General features: G+C 26.0%; 1 protein-coding gene across 1 annotated transcript; it reads right to left on the bottom strand.

Moving 5' to 3' along the window:
* Positions 1-14052: 14052 nt before the first annotated feature.
* On the bottom strand, positions 14053-20745 carry LOC109601641 (RING finger protein 11). Its single transcript, XM_020017897.2, has 2 exons — positions 20431-20745; positions 14053-16284 (listed from the first exon to the last, which is right to left on the bottom strand). Exons 1-2 carry the CDS (start codon positions 20554-20556, stop codon positions 15946-15948), a joined length of 465 nt encoding a protein of 154 aa, XP_019873456.1. The 5' UTR covers positions 20557-20745; the 3' UTR covers positions 14053-15945.
* Positions 20746-21109: the final 364 nt, after the last annotated feature.

Raw genomic sequence — 21109 nt, forward strand, 5'->3', positions numbered from 1 at the left:
ACTATTATTTATATTTCAAATATTATTACAATTAAATTAAAATTTACAAAATATTTAAAATTTAAAAACAATATTATTATATGCTATTTTTTAGTATTTTTATAATAAAAAATTGTCCTATATTTGCTTAAAGAAGCTATTAAAAATTCAATCCATTTAAAATATTTTCACTTTCCTAAGTATTTAATATTTATTATAATAATTTTTCAAATTTTAAAATGATTTAAAATATATTTTCATTCTCAATTTTAATAATTTTATCATATTGAGTAAAGAATTTCACTAAATCAGTTTATACTTTCATATTCAATAAGTTACTATAAATTTGAACATTTTATTAAATTTATTTATAGAATCTTGTCAATTTTTATTATTTTTATAACAATAAATTTATATAAAAATATTTAAGACAAGCATTAAAAATATAAATATTTTCTTTAGTCAAAATGTTGCAATTTACACAATTTTACCTTATAGTATAAAAATCCCACAGAAACAGTTTATATTTTCATTTCTAATAAGTTATTTTATATTTTAACATTTTATTAAATTTTGTTATAGAAATTTCTATGATTTTTATAACAACAAATAGATACAAAAATATCTAAGACAAAAAACTAAAACAACAGAATGTAATATGTCTTAAAAATGTATTTTCTTTTTCAAGATGTTTCATTCATAATTATTATAACAATTTTTCAAGTTTTTACGTTTATTTCCAATTAGTTATATTACATTTTAACATTATATTAAATTTTGTTATAGAAATTTATGTTAATTTCTATGATTTTTATAACAACAAACTGATAAAAAAATATTTAAGACAAACATTAAAAGGTAGAGACAAAAGACTGAAACATAGAATTTAATATATTTTAAAAATAAATTTTCCTTTTTCAAGATGTTTCATATTTATTATAATAATTTTTCAAGTTTTTAAAATGATTATTATGGTACAAATAAAACAATTTATACTTTCATATCCAATTAGTTATTTTAAATTTGAACATTTTATTAAATTTATGTTAGAAATTTCTATGATTTTTAAAACAATAAATTGATACAAAATATTTAAGACAAGCATTAAAAGTTCTTTGGTAAAGGCAAAAAACTAAAACAACAAAATTTAATATGTCTTAAAAATATATTTTCCTTTTTCAAGATGTTTCATTCTTAATTAAGTCTTTAAAATGATTTAAAATATATTTTTACTTGCAATTGTTACCATTTTATCTTAAGTATAAATAATCCCACTAAAATAATTTATACTTTCATATCCAATGATTTATTTTAAATTTTAAATTTTATTAAATCTCTTTAATTTATATGATTTATATAACAACAAACATTTGATAAAAAAATATTTAAAACAAAAAATATATCTTCCTTTGTTAAGATGTTTTGATGATTCTTATAAAAGTTTTCAAATTTTTAAAATGATTTTACTTATATTTTTATTTGAAATTGTCACTTAAATATCACATGTCACTTATCTTAAACATAAATAATCCCACTAAAAACGTTATACTTTCATATCTAATTAATTCTTCTTAATTTTACAATTTTATTAATCATGTTTATTAAATTTATTTACAGAAGTTTATGTTTAGAACAACAAATTGGTGCAAAAATGTTTAAAATATGTATTAAAAAATCTAAAAATATTTGGAACAGAATTAAAAATGTCTAAAAATTATATTTTCCGTTGTCAAGGTGTTTCTTAATTATTATAACAATAATATAACAAAACCCAATATAAAGTTTAGACTTCCATATCAAATTAATTATATTCTATTTTATAATTTTATTCATTATACATTCTGTTACTTTTATAACAACCAATTAATACAAAAAATATTTAGTAGAGACTAAAGACTAAATAAACTACAGAATTTAAAATATTATAAAAATATTCTTCTTTGACAAAATGTTTCAAAATGATTACAATTTTTTAAAGTTTTAAAATGATTTCAAATATATTTTACTTTACCTTATAAATATTCCTACTGAAAAATAAATTGACATAAAATATTTAAGTCAGGTATTAAAAAACTGAAAATAGTAGTAGAAACCAAAAATTAAATAAACAACAAAATTTAAAATACATTTATATATTTTCCCTTGTCAAGGTGGTCATAATTATTATAATAATTTTTCAAATTTTTAAAATGGTTTAAAATATATTTTAATTTGTAAATGTTACCAATTTCTATTATAATATAAAAATGGTTATATTTTCATATTCATTTATTTATTTTTTGTTTTATTATTTTATTGATCAATTTTATTTAATTTATATTTAATATTTTTCGAAGTTTTTTAATATTTTTGTTACAACAAATTGATACAAGTCACATTAATAGAAATAAACATATCTTATACATTTTCCCTTATAATGTTTTTATTTGTAAATGTCACACCACTTTATCTTATAATATAAATAATCCGACTAGAAAAGGTTATTCTTTCATATCTAATTAATTATTTTTAATTTTATCATTTTATTAATAATTAAGTTTATTAAATTTATTTTTAGAAATTTAAATTGATACAAAAATATTTAGGGTAGGTATTAAAAAATCTAAAAATATTCAGTAAAGGTGAAAAATAACAGAATTAAAAATACATTGAACATGTATTTTCTCATGTGAAGGTGTTGATAATAATGATTATTTTTAAAATGTTTAAAATGATTTAAAATATATTTTTTCATAGTATAAGTCATCCTACTAAAAAGTGTATTTTATTTATTTATAGAAAACATAATAATTGCTTTAAATATAATTTTTGAAAATAAATAAAATAAAACTCAATACTTAATTTTTTATATATTTTTTCTTTTGCTTTTTTATATATTACACATTTTAAAAATTTATTTTTAGAATATTTCTTTTTAATTTATTTGTTAAACAATTTCTCCTATATTTCTGCTACATATAATATTTTTCCCACATTCTTAGGCTGTTATAACTCATTTATCTCTCAAATTAGTGTCGAGGCTGAAACAACCAACAGAATTTACTATCATTCTTCTCATTACCATACTGATTCTGAAAATTCCAGTATTAACAATAATTTCCATGTGCACAACTAAGTATTTTCTTTTACTATAAATTTTTCAGAATGAAATTCGTTAATATCTCCCAAAAGATAACGAACGTATTAATTTGCGAAATGCACGCAATATTTCATCATTTATTAAATAAATTTTGCCATATAATCCTTGATCATCATTTCGTAAATCCAAACTACACAAAATTTTATCGAATATATGCCAAATTATCACTCAGATTAATCCCACCAATGTGTTTTTTAATGCACATAAAACAGTGATTTAATTGGCTTCTTTAATTGTGTTGTTACTTATAAGGCGAGGAATCCGTTCAAACTTTAAATAAATATGTGCTGATTAGTGTTATCTAGATCGTTTGTGGGAGTAATATTAATATTCTTCAAGTATAATAATTAATATCTATGAAGCTGGGTAACGATCCCGGATTTGTACTATGGCCTTTTACACTTATGACTCAATTACTATTTTTATAATGGCCATAGTATTTAAGTCCACGATTTATCTTACTCAATTTGTAAAAAATACAATAGATTTTTATGTTTTATTTTCATTTTTAGAAGGCGCAGCAAAACGTCCTTTACGTGTCCATTAAAAACCGACACAGGATAAACCAAAGTCAAAAAACAAAAACGCCGGATTTTTTTGTTGTTTAATTTCCGACACGTGTCATATCAAAATTATATATGTGTGTATGTGTGTTGCAATAATTTTGGAGAATTAATTCATTATCGTGTTCGGCGTTTATTAATGTGATCGTAATTAATTATAACTAGTGACCTTAAGTAGACACAAATTTGGAGCATCGATTAAATTCCTTCGCATCACAATTTGAGTATGGAACGGTTATGAAACCGACCATCGGATCGTGACTAATGGAGTTGGTGTTGTTCGTGGATTTCCTAAACTTTGAACGTTCGCAATCAGGAAATGCAACGGCCATTTTGTTCGGCTTATTTGCTTTGTAAGAGGTAAAATTGGGCAACATGTTTTGTTGAACTTTGTCTATTTTTATATGCTTTCTAATGCTTATCAATTTTGTAAAATTTTATGTATGGCAAATTTATTAAAAAATAACCGTAACTTAACTAAATTTTTATTTATTTATAAAAAGTTATAGCTGTAAAAATAATTTAATTAAATGTAATCACAAGTACTTTAGTTTTTTTTTTACCTTGGATCTTATATAACTGTTCTTGTCTTGTTACAGCACAAGACCCAAGTGACAAATTTTATTTTGGACCAGTTGTTTTGCGGCATAAAAACCAAGAAAATATTTTAATTAGTAGATAAATTCAAAGTAATCAAAATAGGAACATAAATTTTAATTAACCGATAAGCTGACCTAATATATATTTTTTTGTACAAAAAGTGTATCCGCGATTAGAGTTAATAGTTAATTTTCGCAATTCCTAATTTAACTATTCAAAGGAAAAATACATTATATCATAATAAATTACCCGGATGTGATAAAAAAAATATGAGTAATATTTGAGGCATGCGTGTGGCTTTTATCATTTCGATGCTGTCAGCGAATCAATAAATTTTATGTGAAAACCACCGAAAGCGTGCCTGTTCACAAGTTCAATAATCAGACATTTACACAATACCTTGTGCACTATCAACGAAACTGAAATACCATTTAATTGTCTGATAAACAAACATTCTCGGAAAGTTCCTCTTGGTTTAAAACAGTCATTTGTCGAGGGCGTGATTCCATCTCTGTACCATCTTTATTCCGTGTTTTTTCGAAAAATATTTTTCGGCTCTTTTGTATCGGACCGATTGTCTAAATTAATGGATGGCAAACAAAAATGTTTGTTGTTTGTTAAATTTATAATAATTATAAATAAATTAATTTATTTTGATTAATTAAGTATTTAATAACAATAACAGTTTTAAAAATAAACCATAATGAAAAAGTAGCAAATAGATAAATGAATTAGTTAAAAAATCTGTCCCGATATAAGTTACACAACAAACTTAATTAACTAGTAATAAAAAATATTTATTTGACGTTTAAGGAACGCAATAAATTTAGGACGTAATTCATAGTAGATTAATCAAACACTGAAATTATCTAGAAATATGCATTTTACAGAGAAGCCATTTATTTAACTTGATAGTGATATTTTCCAAAGAAATTTTTTTATAAATAATTATTTACAAATATTTATTATTTAATTGTTTACACAAAATTTAAAAAAGCACTCCAGAAATTCTTATAATTTTAGACAAAAAAATTAAAATTCACTTTTTTCCTAGTATATTCACTTATTTATTTATTTACTATATTTTATCCATAAAAACCATGTTTAAATAAGCTATTTTATATGATATTATACCCAATATTATAGTAACATATTCAGTGGTTCAATTTTAATAAAATTTGGCATATACACTCATCCATGTGAGGACCTAAAATTATTAAATTCTGAAGGTTTTTTAACAAAGAGATTTTGTGTACCTGTTTTTTTTATTCACATCAAAGGACATTAAAAGACACTAAGATTACCTAGAAATATCCATTTTACCATTAAATCATTTATTTTACTTGATAATAGATTTTACAACGAAATTTCCTAATCTATAATTATTTACAAATATTTATTATTTAATTATTTACAGTGGTAGAATTAAAAAAAGAAACACCAGAAATTCTAATCATTTTGAATAAAAATTTAATATTATTTATTTATTTTTTTTTTCTAAATTATAAAAAACTAGTTTAAATTTATATATAAATTTATATGACATGATTTTTCTGTTATTTTATTAAACCCAATGTTGTAGCAATATATTCGGTGATACAAGTTTGACAAAATTTCATCTACATGAAGATACAAAATGATTAAACTTTGAAGGGTTTTAACGAAGAGATTTCTTGTAAATATTTTCCTTTCTATTCATTTCATAGTAGATTAATCAGTTATTAACATTACCTAGAAATATCAATTCTACAGAGAAGCCATTTATTTTACTTGATAATGGGATTTTCCAAAGAGATTTCTTAATATATAGTTACTTACAAATATTTATTATTTATTTATAATGATAGAATTAAAAAAAAACACCAGAAAAACTAATAATTTTGGAAAAAAAATAATATTGTTCATTTATCTATTTCCTATATTTTATTTATAAAAGCTAGTTTAAATATATTTTTCATATATAATTTTTTATACCCAATGTTAGTAACATATTCAGTGGTTCAATTTTAACAAAATATAATATGTACACTCATTCATATGAGGATACAAAATGATTAAATTTTGAATGTTTTTAACGAAGAGATTTTGTATAACCACTTTAATTTTTATTCAATTAAACATATAATTCATTTTTTAATGATGAGATTTCTTATAATTATTTTCCTTTCTATACAATTCTTGTAGATTAATCAGATACTAAAATTACATAGAAATATTCATTCTACTGAGAAGTTATTTATTTTACTTGATAATGGGTTTTTATAAAGAAATTTCTTTATACATAATTTACAAATATTTATTATTTAATTATTTACAGTTGTAAAATTAAAAAAAAAAAACGAAATTCTAATAATTTTGAGTAAAAAAGGATTAATATTGTTTTTATAGTTTATTTTTAAAAATGGACAACAAATGGTTTAAATATATTTTAAGTAGAATTGTTTAGCCATGTATGGTTGACTACGTCGACTACGTGGTAGAAAATACCGTTGGGAAAGGTGAAATCCACAATTTCAATCAACAATTTTTTGAGGTCATTTGATCTCCCAAGGGTGCATCTAGGAAACTGTGGAACCCCATTTTCTACGTTATATTAGGACTTGTTGCGATTCTCTGAAGTTATCACTATTTGAACACGTGTAGGGAACCATAGTTAGTGTATATGGTTCCCCACACGTGTTCAAAAAGTGATAAGTTCAGCACTTCATTCACAGATTTTGTAGGACCTTCAACATAATGACATGGAATTAGGTATCTCAGTTCAATAAATTGCTAGTTTGATGCTGACCAATATATTCAATAATTTTGATTGGATTTTAGTCATTTACTGCTTTGTATTACCTCAAACTGTACAACAAAAATCCATGAAATCTAACAACTGGGCCTATGTGTTCTATTTTATTATTATATAATATTATTACATAATTTTTTGTATTTTTCCTCAATTTGTTCATTTTATAGTTTCCTTCCTGCTCTGAAAGTACGAAAACAAAAATTTTATTTATAGATTTAAATCTAATAAGATTTATGACATGTGTCGTCCAATTTGACCTTAGTTAAATAATATACCTAGTGAATCTAATAAATTAAAGTTTATTAAACAAATATGGTTTACTTCAAGGATTGTTATTATAATCAATCAAAAGTACGTTCTAACATTCTAAAAATATACAAAAAATAAATTATTTATATCTTGTATAAATTCTACTAAGCTAAATAACTTAGATAATTTGCAGTTTTTAATCATAGTTACGTGATCGAAACCATGAACCGGACGTAAATCAAATGCAAGCTGCACTGGCTGTTAGATTCCGAATTCTGGTGACAGAAACTTGAATTTTATCGGTTCGGCGTGTTCCCAAATTGACCTCGTATAATAAATGACTAATGTTTAAGAAATTGTGACAGCATTGAACCAGAACCTCCTCGGTAAAGTTGCACAACCCTGGTGCATGTTTGAGATACACCGTTCGTCCGATAAAATTCCATTGCAATTAAATGACAGTTCTGTCGTCCGATTTATGTATGTGGACGGCTAATAAATCTTTTATCGTTTAATTAATGTCGATTGAGTCGGTGTTCGATTTAGTGATTGAAACATTTGACCGACCTCTTGTTAGTTTCAAAAAAAAATTGATAATACGTTATACATTATATAAAAGTCGTGTGTGTGTGTGATCGTACTGAAATGCCGCCTCTAATATGTTAGATAAACTATTTACAAATTGGCAAGAACTATGTTGTACATATTTTGTACGTATCACGCAGTATCATAACAGTTTTTCAAATCATAATTCATTAATAATTGATGAGGCACACTTCTTAAATGTGATAAGAACGGCCAACCAACTGAATATACAGCATACTGCGTATAATTACCAGAAATGTTTTCTTATATTTATTTTCGGAATAGAGTTCATTTCCCATATCGTTTTAATATAAATGGCGGTTTTATTTACGAAATTTTATCTGTATTTATAATTTTCAATACAGTAAACACATATAATTGAATGCATTTATATGTATAAACACGCCTACATCAGGAAAAAGTACCAAGTTCACTTTACGTTTCATAACTCCACAAATCAACATATTTATTATTAATGCTTCTTTTTTTTATCGCAGTTCAAATGATTTCAGTTACAAATACAAAAACCCAATCGTTGCATGTACATATTAACAATGTTTTTCAATAATTTCATCATTTCACCCAAAAACAATAAATAACAACGATTATGTGGTATAGGTGAAGCATTGACTTTTCTTATATCGAATCAGAAAAGTCAAAGTTTCAATGTTGTATCAATTATGATTCATAATAATAATAAAACAACATATTTGTTCTGCAATATCCGAAAAATTGCAACAAAGAAAACAATTGTTAAATTATTTGTAAACAAAATTTTACACATGTTTATGTTCAAGTTTAAGAACTTAAAGGTGAGCTCTGTAGAATGATCTGAAATTTATGACTTTTACAAATCTTGAGGGAATCTTTATTTTAGACCTATTAATAACTATTTCAGTTATAACTTCCCAAAAAATAAATTTAATTTAGTGATTCGAAATCCCTCTCCTACTTACAAATGTCCAAAGAATTTTATTTTATAAAAGAGAGAATTGTAACTTTTCTCACAAAATAAATTTAATTGAGTTATGTGAAACCTCCTTCTTTCTTACAAATGTTCAAAAAATTTTATTTTATAACTATATATGATTCCTTCATTTTTTAACTGATGGTATCAAGAAACAGTTGTCAAGTCCACTTTTAATTCCTTCACAATAAAAAGCATCACGTGAGCTGAAACTTACAGCTCCATTTCATGATGATAATTTTTTACACAAAATAAATTTAATTGAGTGATTTTAAATCTCTTTTTTTCTTACAAATGTCCAAAGGAATTTTATTTTATATTATATATATTGACTCTTTCATTAACTAAAATAACTGAAAGTATTGTGAAAGTTTTCCCACAAAATAAATTCAATTCAGTGATTTGAAATCTCTCTCTTACAAATGTCCACAATTGTCAAGTCCACTTTTTATTCCATTTCATAATTGAAATGTCATTTCATAACTTCAAATCTTTGTCACACTACAAGAGGAATCACGTGAGCTGAAGTTCCATTTCATAACTGAAATATCTTTTAGTGTATAATAAAATTGAAGGAACTTTATTTGTTTTATATCTATTAGTGATTTTTTCACTGTTTTACATAATAACGTTAAAAATAGTTATCAAATTCACCTTTTATTTCTTCACAACAAAAAGAATTAAGCTAAGGTTTACAGCTTTTTGAAAGTATAATAAAAATTATAACTTTTATCATAAATATAATTTAGTGATTTGAAAACTCTCTCTCTCTCTCTTACAAATGTTGAAAGGAGCTTTGTTTCACATCAAACCTGTTAGTGACTCTTTTATTTTTTAACTGATGGCGTCAAACAATAGTTATCAAGTTCACTGTTAGTTCCTTCACAACAAGAGGAGCTATAAACGTCATCCAACTTGATTCCTTTCGTTGTGCTTTGATAATAATTTTTTTGACGTCAACATTTAAAAAAAATCATTAACACTCTAAATACTATAACCTGCCTCAATTATAATAATATTCGGGTTCCAATAACTGATAAGTGGTTAAATCCATAAATTCATATAAAACAACGCAAATGAGTCATTTTTTAATCTGAACTCAGAATATCGCTGTAATTAATTGTTTTAGTCGTTTTGCTTAAGCAAATATGTTGACTTGGTTTTTGGAGTTAATCCAAGATAATTGACGTGTTGGATTTATATGAGTCTATTCTTAAGAATAAATTTATTTGCGTTAGGAGCATTTATTTGAGTTAGAGGCATTCAGTGGTTGAATTTACAGAAATGTCGTAATTGATGCGTTAAGAATAATGAATATATTATACAGATTTTGTTTAAGAGCAATCGCAATAATATTTACAGTTCTTTGTTCAGTTTTGTTTCAATACAATCGAAATTTATTTGCAGTCCCTAATTCATAAATTGTTTTGCATGTTTGATGATTCTAACAGTCCAAGGCCGGTTTTATTGCCATTCAAAAGTGTATTTTTGATTGAACAATCGAACTATGTACATTTAAAAGATCAGATATAAAATGTGGGTTTGCGACAGTTCAAAAGTTCGCAATAGAAACGTCGTTGGCCAAATATGATATCGCTTCGTGTGTTCCGCATAATAAAAAACATTAAACAACATTTAATCAAAATATTTTTTTGTTTATTTTTTTGCACGCGCTGAGATTTTATTTACTATAAATTATCTAATAATCATTTTTATTGGGAGTGACATGACATATCACATTAAATATGCGTGTATTATCTAACATTAATTAATGAGGTCGTTACTGATGAAATGGTGATTCCGATGGTGAAAAGGCCGTTAAAAATCCGTCACCAATTTTCCAACGACACACTACTATGTAATTGTAACATTCAATATGTCGGATCAATCGGTTTAAGCATTTTAATTGTTATTAGTCAATTGTTACACTTTGACTTGTGTGATTTACAATTTGTTTTCGTATTTACAAATTCCTCCATCATTTTTTTGGAAAATTAACAGATACACGAAGATTACATCCTGTTATTAGCTCGTGCTAATGCAGAAATATGTTGACCTTTTGCACGCCAAGCAAACGCATTTTTTTAATTAATATCGTGATTACATTAATCATAGCTACTATTTCGATAGAACAGATTTTGTTTTTGTTTTCGTTGTAATTTCGCCAAATGTTGCACTCTCTTAACAATATTACCAAATGAATTGTTTGTTTTTTAATGTGTGTTCATATCTGTTGCAAATATTTTTAACATTAGTCAGCCACAATCAGAGTTGAGCACAATCAAAAACAACAACAAAATTAAGTAAATGACCTCTAATACTTTATGGTGATTTGATAATAATGTAAAGATGAATTCATTATGTGAGACTACTATGATAATGTAAAAAATTCGTTTTAAACTAAAGTATCAGATATAAAATCCAATTTAAGCGGCAACTAAGTATACATTAAGATATATTCGTAGTTGTATAAGATTATTAAAACTGTTATTTATTATTTTTTTTTTTTTTTTCTTCTTAATAGACTGTGATGTAGTATATATTGATTTTAATCCTTACTGTTTGTTTATAAAAACATTAAAACTAACATACTTTTTAAAGTGAGTTGTAAAATAAATTTATAATAACTGCGTACATGTATAATTGGAAATTTTAATCAAACAACCAGTTCTACATCACACAGTAACGTTTATTGCCTATTTATTCCGTATCAAATAACAATAGAGCCAATTATGTAATTATTGATCAAACTAATTATTGAAATATTTTGCATTTAATCAACTATTAATTAAATAATGATGGTGGAGAATTAATAAACAGTTATATGGTTGCAAAAAGACATTTACGTAATATATTTATATTTATTTAGTTTTGGTGGATGCGCCGGTTTTATAAAACAATTTAATTTAATATTTAGTTATTAAAATATAAATTAAATGTGAGATTTCTATTAGAAATATGGTATAAAATAAGTTTATATATAAAATATAAACATTATATTTATTAAAAATTTAAAGAAAATGAAATGTAATTTCTATCATTCAAGTTTAATTAAAAATAATCATTCTACAATTTAAATTTATACTAGAAATACAAATTAAGTTTAATGCTTAAATATAAAAAGAGGAAATAAATAATTTTCTACCAGTAATAATTAAATGTTTTACTAACTTTACTAACAAGTTTTCATAAAATTGAAGGAATCTTGTGGGTAAACAAAAATTCATTGAAACAACATTTTAATTTAAAACTTTTTTATAAAGTTAAACTCTACAGAAATTTTTTGTAATAACAAACCCCCCTTAGAAATGTAAGTAAAAAATAAATAAATTTACTCATTTATTAATGATTTTTGACTAATACTTTTATTCTCATTAAAAAATTTATATTTATATATATTTTTGAGTCTTTAAAAGATTTACTAGTCTTTTAAGCTATTTTTCTTTTATATATTCTTTTATTTATCTTCATAATTTGATTTATTTGATTTATTTATGATATTTGGTTATTTTATTCTCAGTAAAAAATATAAAATTAAAAATATATATTTTAAAACAGATTTTTGTTTTTATTTTTCCTAAGATGCACTTTGTTTGAGAGTCATTAAAAGAGTTTCTAATCTTAATCATTGTATCGACTTTTTTATGTAATATTATATTATATTTATAAACAACCTAAAGTATATACTCTAAAATGCAAATAATTTATTTTGTAACAACGAACCCTCATTAAGAAAATAAGTTAATTAATCAATACTTATAAAAGAAAATTAAATTAATTTAATTTTATACCAATTAATTATATTAATCAAGTAATTAGACGAACCTTCATTCTGATTATATTTAAGGAAATAACAGAACATTAACAGAACATCTTAACATTAAATTTAAATATAAGCACACAAAATAAGGATACAATGATAATTATCACTTTATCATTTAGCAGAATTAATAAACATAAACAGGGACGTACTAGCCCGGAAGGTTACTAATAATTAGAACTGGTCTTGATACATTGCCTCTACGAGGCCAGTGCATTCCTGTACAAGTATTTGTCAGTTGAAACTCCACTAATTGGAAGCATAAAACTTGATAAAAAAATGACTAAAACATAAAGATGAGTAATTATAAATTAAGGTAAAACCAATCAGACTTAAGTAGATATATATGACGTATATAAAAATTGATTATGTGTGGTGAAAGAACAACTCTACACGGAAGAACGCAAGTCCACCTAACACCCACCAGGACGATGTTCGTCCCTCTGGAGATGTTGCTAATTATATGCTATATTGTGAGCTTTCGCGTGTGAAAATTACATGGCTCACCGTAAATAGCCTATCATCGTGACATTAGTTCAATTACAAAATTAATGCTAAACTGGTACAGTAAGTAAATCCATCAAGTTATCCAATAACAATATTTAAGTTTCATTACTCAAAATAATCGTTCCTGATTGCAATTAAAAAATCTTATTAGAAATGTGAATTGAGTATAATATTCAACATATAAAAAGGGTAATACATTAATTTTCAGTCAGTCAATGTTGAATAAATTATTACATTATTCTTCATAATGTTACAGTAAAATTGAGGATGTGTTATTAATAAAATGAAACTTGTAATTGTTTCGATATTAGTACCAAGAATAATTTAATTAAAAAAATATTATGAGAAAAATTGGCAGTTTTGTCTATATTATTACAAGAAACATTATATTTATTTAAAATTTATAGAAAATTAAGCTTAATTTCCGACAATCAAGTTTAACTCATTAAAATTTATCATTCTTGATTAAAATTAAAAAAATCGTATTAGAAGTACAAATTATGTGTAATGTTCAAATTTAAAAATAGAAAATAAATTTTCTTTCAGTAAAAGTTAAATGTTTTACTAACATTTAGGTATTAATAAAAATGAAGAAATCTTGAGGAAAAACAAAAATTAGTTATTGTGTCGTCCTTTTTATGTAAAACAATAAATTTATAAACTCTAAAATTCAAGTAATTTATTCTGTAAGAATGAACCTTTATTAGGAATGTAGATTAAAAATATTTAATCAATACTTATAAAAGAAAATCAGATTAATTTTACGATATCCGTTAATTATATTAAAAAAGTAATTATACGAACCTTCATACTAATTATATTTAAGGATATAACAAAATAAAACAACAATTGGTCATTTTGTCGATATTATTATAAAGAACAAGATATTTATAAACAATATATAATTTTTTGACTAACATTTTACTACTATTATCTGAAATTATACATTAACAGAACACCTTAACATTACAATAAAATATAAGCACACAAAATAAGGATACATATAATTATCACTTTATCATATAGCATAATTAATAAACATAAACAGGGACGGACTGGCCTGGAAAGCTACCAATAATTATAACTGGACATGATACAACACCTTTACCAGGCCAGTGCATTCCTGTACAAATATTTGTCAGTTGAATAAAATAACTAGCATCGGATTTACAAAATAAAAAATGCCTAATATGCAAGTATAAAATATGTTGCACTTTAATAAGCTAATATATCACTGTTTCAAAATGAATACGAAACTAACTGGACGTCTTTTAGTTCCCAAATGGTGGACGTCTGATCTTACGATTTAAAGGAATGTTACTTACGTATGTTAGAATTGGTATTTTACGTCGATTCGAATTGATCAGAACTCCACTAGTTGGAAAGATAAAAGTTTAATAAAAAAATGACTAAAACATAAAGATGAGTAATTATAAATTAAGGTAAAAACAATCAGACTTAAGTAGATAAATATGACGTCTATAAAAATTGATTATGTGTGGTGGAAGAACAACTCTATACAGAAGAACACAATCCCACCCAACACTCCCCCAGGACGACGTTCGTCCCTCTTTAGATGGCGCTAATTACATATTGCGGTCTCTCACGTGTAAAAAATACGTGGCCCACCGTAAACACAACTATCACGAACACATTAGTTCAATTACAAGGCTAATGCTACACAGTTACAGTAAGAAAATCTACCAAGTTATACAATTCCAACATAAATTCACAACGGTTTTTTTGAGACATCTCAGAAATTGTAAAATTAAGGCACTACGATTTTAAAGCTGATTTGTGCTGTTGTTTTAGATTTTTTTGCGTATTGCTTAGATGGGCGCCATCTGATAAGAACTGTACTGTTGTGTTGATCGGTATATTTTGTTTTACCCCTTAATATATAATTACTACGTTAACTTAGTTAAATACATGACGTTGCTCAGAAATAATGATGAGCATTGATATAAATTAATGGACTTAAATTTCAACCTATTGGGCCAGACACCGAACTCGACATATGTTCGAAAACATATCGGACGTTGGAATAACTAACAAAGTTCCTAAATTTCGCTCAGGGTCAAGGTGTATTAGTGAAGAAGAACAAGGTACACCAAGTACTGTGAGCGAAGTATCGAAACGCACCTCGCCAATGTCCGATTATAATGTCACAATAACTTGTCCCTAGCACCACAGTGCTAAGGCACGATTGAGGCAACATTATAAGCAGAAGCGGGATATTTTCTCGACACGAATTCAAACAGCAATCCGTGCTGTGGTTCGCTTAATCTACAGCCCAGATACGTGTTAGAATTCGGGACCAGCAGCACTTCAGACAAATGTGCTTACGGCATGACACGAAGCGACAAATTCGGGTCATACAGCAAAAAACAAATGTGAGTGCGCGACGCAGGTGGCATTAGTTGTCCGTACTATATCGAAAACTAGCACAGTACAAGACGACTTATGCGACTTGCAACGTACCATAAAAACGATTTAAAAAAATACATATATAAATAAATGCCCGGCCGAGTATCCGACCCACTAAGTTACAACTTAAGTTGGTTTTGCCCAAAATTATTCCCCATGCAACAGTGGAAATCACAGCCACACCATTCGCACACCATTCAAGCCCCCACAATTTCAAGTTGTTTCCTCAGTTCCCAGATCACAGTGTGTATTCACGTCATTTAATTTTTTTTTTCTTATTTATTTGTTTGCAAGGCACTGGCCGATAAATAAAACTCAGTTGGTTTCGTAGCTCGTCAGCAATGCCGCGTCCACCGGTTCCATGCAACTGGGACAGGTGAGACTCCTCATGAGCCAGTCGTCGATGCAAGACATGTGGTAGGTGTGCATGCAGGGTAGATATCTCAGGGAGTCGCCGACGAGGAACTCGCCCATGCATATGACGCATTCGCGTGCCTTCTTGCAGCCGTCGTAGGTGCCGGTGGGCAGGTGTTGTATCAGGCCGATGCGTTTTGCTATTTTCACTTGTTCCTCCTCGGTTAGCTGGGTTACGGAACGGGTTACGCTTGGTGATGGGTGGAATACGGGTGATGCTACTTGTATTGGAAGAGATTCCTGAAATATAAAAATTATATTTAATAAATCACATCACACTAATAATTTTAATACAGGAGATTTAAAACCTCTTCTCAAAACTGAGGAAATCAAATCAGTGGTGAGTCAAGTCCATTTACCCCGAATTTGACAAGTGACAACATTTTTTTCAATTATTATTTTATCGAGTAAGAAACTGTTTTATTTTAACTACAAGAGTCAAGAAAATCCTCCTAATAATTACAATATAAGAGATTGAAAATGTCTTCTCAAAACTGAGGAAATGAAGTCAGTAGTGAGTCAAGTCCATTTACCGAATTTGAGAAGTGTCATTTTTTTCAATTATTTTATTGAGTAAAAAAATTGTTTTATTTTAACTACAAGAGACAAAAAACTTTCCTAATAATTTAAAGATGAGAGATTTAAATGTCTTCTCAGAACAGAGAAAATTAAATGAGTAGTGAGTCAAGTCTATTTACCCCAAATTTGAGAAGTGACATTTTTTTTTTTTAATTTAACTGCAAGAGACAAGAAAACCCTCCTAATATTTTTTATTATTATTTCAATGGATACGAAACTGTTTCATTTTGACAAGAAACAAAATTCTCTTAATAATTTCAACATAACAAATTTAAAAATACTTCTCAGAAGCAAGAAATTCAAATAAATAGTGGATAAAATACATTTGTTCTAAATCTGATAAATGTCAGTACAGTATATTTAATTTTATTTTAATGACAGAAAAACTGTTAATTATATCATGGAATTGAATTATTAGAGCAGTGACTTGCCCACTTTTTCTTTGAAGAAATTATAAATTATAAAACAGCATTCCTCTAACTAAAAGAATTGAAATATTAAAATGATAGTGTACCATTCCAAACTCATAAATAATTAATAGAGCACAGTGGTCCAACGCAATTATACTACAAGCTAAAGTACAAGACTTCACTGAAACATTCAGAACAAAGGGAATTCTAAGGAGACAACTTATCGATTTTGCATTTCTCAAGTTATAAAATATAACTAAAACTAATTGTGTCTTAAGATCTAAGAAAAAATGTTTCAACAATAACCACGGTGGTTTTTATAACATGGAAAAACAACAGTAAATTATTAATATCGCTAAGTTGGTATATTATTATCGTTTCCTGTAAACTATCAACTCGTAATAATGTTTGGTTAAGCATACAATTATCGTTTTTCCACAATGATTACAATTAATTTCTGACAGTTTTCCGGTGTTACCCAATTACTTCGCATGTAACGTATACTTCAAATTAAGTTGAAAAGGATAATAATGATACTTTTATCATTACTGTTCAAATAACACCAAATTTTCAGTAAACAATTCTTTGTATTTTCTACCCAAAGATATATATTTTTTCTTTCTATTCATATATATCAATTTGGTCCAAAGGACACTGTTAACTTAAAATTTTTTATACGATTTATTGGATTTTTGTACATACAGTGGTGAAAAAAATATGGAATATTTTTTAAAATTTCATTTTATTAAAAAAAAAAGTAAAAACCTGTAAATATAATGATTGTTGTGATTAATGGACCTATCTTGCAGTAAATTAGATTTGTTCAGATAACAAGTAAATAAATATTCCATACTTTTTTCCACCACAGTATCTACTGCATTTTTATAAAGGTAAGAGTATTAAATTAAGTAGTAATAAAATATTTTCAACATTTCGACTAAACCAATTGTTTTTGATATAGTTCCAAGTCCCAGTAATAAAATACAATGCAATCAAAATACCACTAAATAACAACATTACTGTGTCCATGGCACGACGCCCAAAATTATTTTCGTAGTTTATTCCGATATGCAACCCAGATTGCACGCGTCGGAAAATTCCTATAAAGTTAAATCGAGAACATGCAAAAAACCTTCAATTACCTCATACATATTAAGTAAATCAAGCAACTGAAAGACGATACCATCTGATTTTAACACGACACAATCTGCACAATTAAAAAATTGCACGTTCCAAATGCATTATTTTACGTCGCAAAAATTTTTTGTACACGTTCACGTGGAAAGTGCCAAATTTGATTTTAATTCTAGCCTTAGGCGCACCGTTATAAAACGATTTCGGTACATTTGGCGTACATAATTAACGCATAAACTGGTTGAAACGGTCGCAATTTCACTAATTTCACATTCATCCAACCAAATACAATAATTTAATTTATTTGAGGACTTACGTTCGTCATTTTTTCGGTGGTTTTGGGCACGATTACATAGTTTAGATATATAAAACTCAGTTGTAACCTTCGGCAGTCTCTCCGAGGCACTGGTCAAATTTTACTCGAGTATTTTGGTCTTTGAATGTGTGTAAAAAATAATTAAAAAATATTGTTCAATTTAATACGCCACACTCTATATTATACAGTCCTGATTTTCGCATTAATTTGTATTCGAAACTGTTAATTGAATAATTACATACATATTCATTTTATTTATTTAGTCACTTAACTTAAATGTGTTACTTACTTAAATGTGTCCCTTGTTAATAATTACAAATTTTAAAAATTGACAAACCATTTTGATAATTTTGTCCTTTCATTTAAAAATAATTATTTAAGGTGAGGGTTTTTATCTCAAATCTTCCAAATATAAATTAATTAATAATAAATGTAACGAGTTAATGTTGATTATTTTGATAAAAGTAATTGACAATCAAGGAATAATTATAATTTATTATACTTATAATGTTTATCGATAGTAATTATATTTTACTATTAAATGTAGCTTAAAGATCCTACAATTATAATCAATTACTAATATTAAATCTCAAACTACCCAAAATTAAAATAAAAGGATATAACGATAAACAGTCATTATATAAACTATTTTTTAATAATTGAAATAAAAGTAATTATTGATAGATAAGAAATAATAAATATATACATATAATAGTTTTCCTTCTTAATTTAATCACAAAATATAACATTATTGATAAAGATATTTCAAATAATTAATTTACAGTTATAAACTATTTTTTTAAATAATTTAACAGTAATTTATAAACTATATTTTTATAATTTAATAAAAACAATTATTGATAGATAATAAATATTTACATATAATAGTTTTCCTACTTAATTTAATTAAAAATTATATCATTATTAGTCATGATATTCCAAATTGATTAATTTTACTATTAAATTAAACATTTTATTTTGCATTAAAAAACGATTGAAACTAAGAATTTCTGTCCCAAATTTTGTAACATAAAAGTACACTTTGAACAATATTTCAACACATAAAGAAACACACTTTAATTTCAAAATATATCATTATTGGTAATGATGTTCCAAAAACATTAATTTTACTATTAAATTTAATATAAACATTTTATTTTGCATTTAAAAACAACCATTCAAACTAAGAATTTTTGTCCCAAATTTTGTAACGTAAAAGTACTTTTTAAGCAATGTTGCAACATATAAAGAAACACATTTTACTTTGAAAATATATTATTATTGGTAATGATTATTAAATTTAATATAAATATTTTATTTTGCATTTAAAAACAACGATTCAAACTGAGGATTTTTCTTTCAAATTTTGTGACATAGAAGTACACTTTAAACAATATTTCAACACACAAAAAACTCATTTTACTTTCAAAATATTATTGGTAATGGTATTCCAAAATTATTAATTTTATTCTTAAATATAATTTAGATATTTTAACTGGCGATTCAAATTGAGGAGTTTTATCCTAACATAAAAGTATACTTTAAACAATATTTCAACATATAAAGAAAGACATTTTACTTTCATATTTAAACTGGTTACATTTAGTTTCTTGTTAATTTGCACATACGTAGTTTGTATATATATATTTTGTATATATTAACAACCCAATTGCAAACTTGAACATTGTTTACAATGTTATAATTATCTTTCAACAAACAGTTAAGCAGATTGTACTGTCATTGATCAGCAGCCATAAACAAAGTTGATTGGACTGGAAACGTTTAAAATGACTATAATAAAATATCGAAATAGACGACACGACCCAATCAGCTGTGATAAACATAAACAATAATAAATGTTAAACGAGAGAAATGCAAAAGAGAGGAGATAAATAAATATGTTATGGATGAACAGCTGATCATGGCATGTCCATGTCCATATCATACCTGGTATGTTGGGGGTCCCAATTGATCCGACGACGACTCCCTGACATTATCGCTGCCCCTCAGCAATGAAATATCATCGGCTGTGGATCGTTTCAGACAGTTACCCATGATGTTTGCCGCCGTCATACATTTATGTCGACGAATTCGTTCCTAAAGCCATCGTAACACATATGAGAACGAGAAACGACAGTCTGATTCATGTAGACTGGTGGCTCCTAACTGGCTACGGCTAGCGCGCCGCTTTCAGCCATATGCATGACCAAAACAAAATTTTTGAATCACTTTAATGGTAAAATATTGACACATAAATGTTAACAATGGAGTTCACCATTCTTTATTCTTTTTTCTAAATTTGGCTGACGCGCCGTTGCCAAACCTACTTGATGTCGCAAATCCTAGGATAATAACATAGGTATGTTTACATATACAAGGGTAAGTCATTAAGTTGGTGAAACCGTACACAATTTAGCGCAAGGGAAATTTATGATTTTAAGGACATTTATTATATAATAATATAAACCCTACAAAGAATAAATTCTTACTATTAACAGTATTTTTAAATAGTGCCACAAAATAAATAAGTATAATATATGTGTTATTTCTTTAGCCATCTAAATCACTAATATGTTCGTTAAAAGTAATTTTTCGTCGTTTTTAAGTTATGTGACAAAGAAGCAAA

Source organism: Aethina tumida, chromosome 1, assembly GCF_024364675.1.
Source record: "Aethina tumida isolate Nest 87 chromosome 1, icAetTumi1.1, whole genome shotgun sequence".
Lineage (NCBI taxonomy): Eukaryota > Metazoa > Arthropoda > Insecta > Coleoptera > Nitidulidae > Aethina > Aethina tumida.